This window comes from Ipomoea triloba, chromosome 7 (assembly GCF_003576645.1).
Source record: "Ipomoea triloba cultivar NCNSP0323 chromosome 7, ASM357664v1".
NCBI classification, from domain to species: domain Eukaryota; kingdom Viridiplantae; phylum Streptophyta; class Magnoliopsida; order Solanales; family Convolvulaceae; genus Ipomoea; species Ipomoea triloba.
Genome location: NC_044922.1, coordinates 9184013 through 9186009, shown reverse-complemented (window position 1 = coordinate 9186009; position 1997 = coordinate 9184013). Strand labels below are relative to the sequence as shown.

Below are 1997 nucleotides of genomic sequence, written 5' to 3'. Positions count from 1 at the left end.
TTGGTTATTGATTCGTTCAACTTATTGTTGTTGAGTATCGGTTTTGAACTGTTGAACAGTTTGTTGGTGTTTATATTCTATATGGGTGTGTAAACCTATTTACCAGCTTATGTATATCTATATCTCCTTGCGGGTGTGAATGGTGGTTGCTTAGCATTCTTTTGCTAATGGTTCTTTGCATGTTTTCCAGGTATGGAGTAGTCTATGCGAGAGCGCGCTAGAGCTTATCTATCTGAGAATCTTCAACAGCTGACACAGATCACCCAGCTTCTGGGAACCGCGATGGTTCAGAACAACCAGCGCGGGCAGCCGGATCTTGTACGGAGGGTGGCGGGGCAGCACCCACCTTTCTTTGCTGGAGAGGAGGATCCTGCGATCCTGGAGGAGTGGATTCGAGCCTTTGACAAGATCCTCGAGGTGGTGGAGTGCCCACCAGGTCGCCAGGTCGAGATGGCGAGCTTCTACCTGAAGGAGGAGGCCGACTTGTGGTGGGTTCACAGCGGCCCAGCGATGCGCCAGGAGCCCGGCTTTGGATGGGAGACGTTCAAGGACCGGTTGAGGGCCCGTTTCTACCCGGCCCACGTCAAGGCGGCAATGCAGGATGAGTTCTTGCACCTCAAGCAGGGGACAGGGACCGTGCAGAAGTATCATCGACGCTTCCTGGAGTTAGCCCGCTTCGCACCGACGCTAGCCCCGACTGAGGAGACCAGGATTGAGCGGTTCGTGGCTGGCCTGAACCTGGAGACGCGCATGGCCTTAGTTGTGTTCAAGTTCCAGACGCTGAGCGAGGCCTACAGTAGCGCTGCCGACCACTACCGTGTGCTGACTATCCGCCGAGGGCTTCAGGACCGCTCCAAGCGGCCAGCAGAGGGTGGAGTTTCAGACTCCAAGAGGCACCGACCCGGGGGCTCCGGCATGAGAGGGGGCTTCCAGCAGGGTGGCTCTAGCCATGGTGGTGGATCTCGCCCTAGCCTTGGGCAAGGATCAGGAGGCGATGGAGCTCGCACACGGCACTTCCACTGCAGGCGTTGTGGGAGAGATCATCCAGGACGCGACTGTGAGGGACGGCTGGTAGAGTGCTTCAGCTGTGGTCTGCGAGGTCACCGAGCCTATGAGTGCACAGCGAAGAAGGGAGGACCACCTCAGTCCCGACCGAGCACAGCTCAGGGAGCCCCAGCAGCGACCCGACCTTCCCGAGAGGCTGAGGGTAGCGGAGGCAGCCGGCCGAGTGGAGGCCGAGGGCAGCAGGCGGGGCCACAGCAGAGGAAGATTTTCGTGATGGGTCGCACCCAGGCTGAAGCAAATGGGCTTGAAGAAGGTAACCCTCGAGCCTAATCTTTTAATTGCGTGGTTTAAGTGCTTTCCGAGTCTTTCTTTAAGCGTTTTGGTTAGTCGAACCGTTAAGTGAACCGTAGGCGACCTCCCGTTAGTTAGGAAGCTTTAAGTGACATTTTGTTAAGAGTTTGAAGACCCGGCTTTATGTTAAATGGTTGGGGAGTTCGTGAAGTCAAATGAAAGGAACAAAACGCAAAGGAAGGGAAAAAGGGCCTAAGGACTTAGCCAATGTTCACAAGGGGACTCGAACCCACGCCTAATGGTTAATAACAAGGAACTACGCCAACCAACCACTCTGTCACATTGTAATCCAAGTGGAAGACTCTGTTTTTATTTCAAGGCGCCCAGTAGTAACAGCGGTGCGGTGGGGAGGAACGGAACAAGGACTTCCGTAGAAGTGGTCCGGGTACACGTGCGGAGGAGGGCAACGGAACCAGGCGCTCCGTCGAAGTGCTCCGCGAAGGAAAGGAGAATCCAGTAACGGGACTCGGTCTTCCGCGAGCTTGGTCCGCAAGTTTCAAGGGCACATACGTAATTTGGCGTCTTCAGCGTGATATAACCCTAGGTAGCCCGCCTTTCCTCTCCGCATCTTCTTTCTCTATTTTTTTCCGCAGCAGCACGCAAACGGCAGAGCAGAGAGCAGCAGGGTCCGCGAAACCCTT

General features: G+C 55.3%; 1 protein-coding gene across 1 annotated transcript; it reads left to right on the top strand.

The window, feature by feature from the left end:
* Window positions 1-282: 282 nt before the first annotated feature.
* LOC116024080 lies at window positions 283-1335 on the top strand. Its single transcript, XM_031264984.1, has one exon. It carries the CDS (start codon window positions 283-285, stop codon window positions 1333-1335), a length of 1053 nt encoding a protein of 350 aa, XP_031120844.1.
* Window positions 1336-1997: the final 662 nt, after the last annotated feature.

Bases quoted from the DNA above. Each gene is read 5' to 3' on its own strand.
- LOC116024080 (XM_031264984.1), top strand. From the start codon at position 283: ATGGTTCAGAACAACCAGCGCGGGCAGCCGGATCTTGTACGGAGGGTG.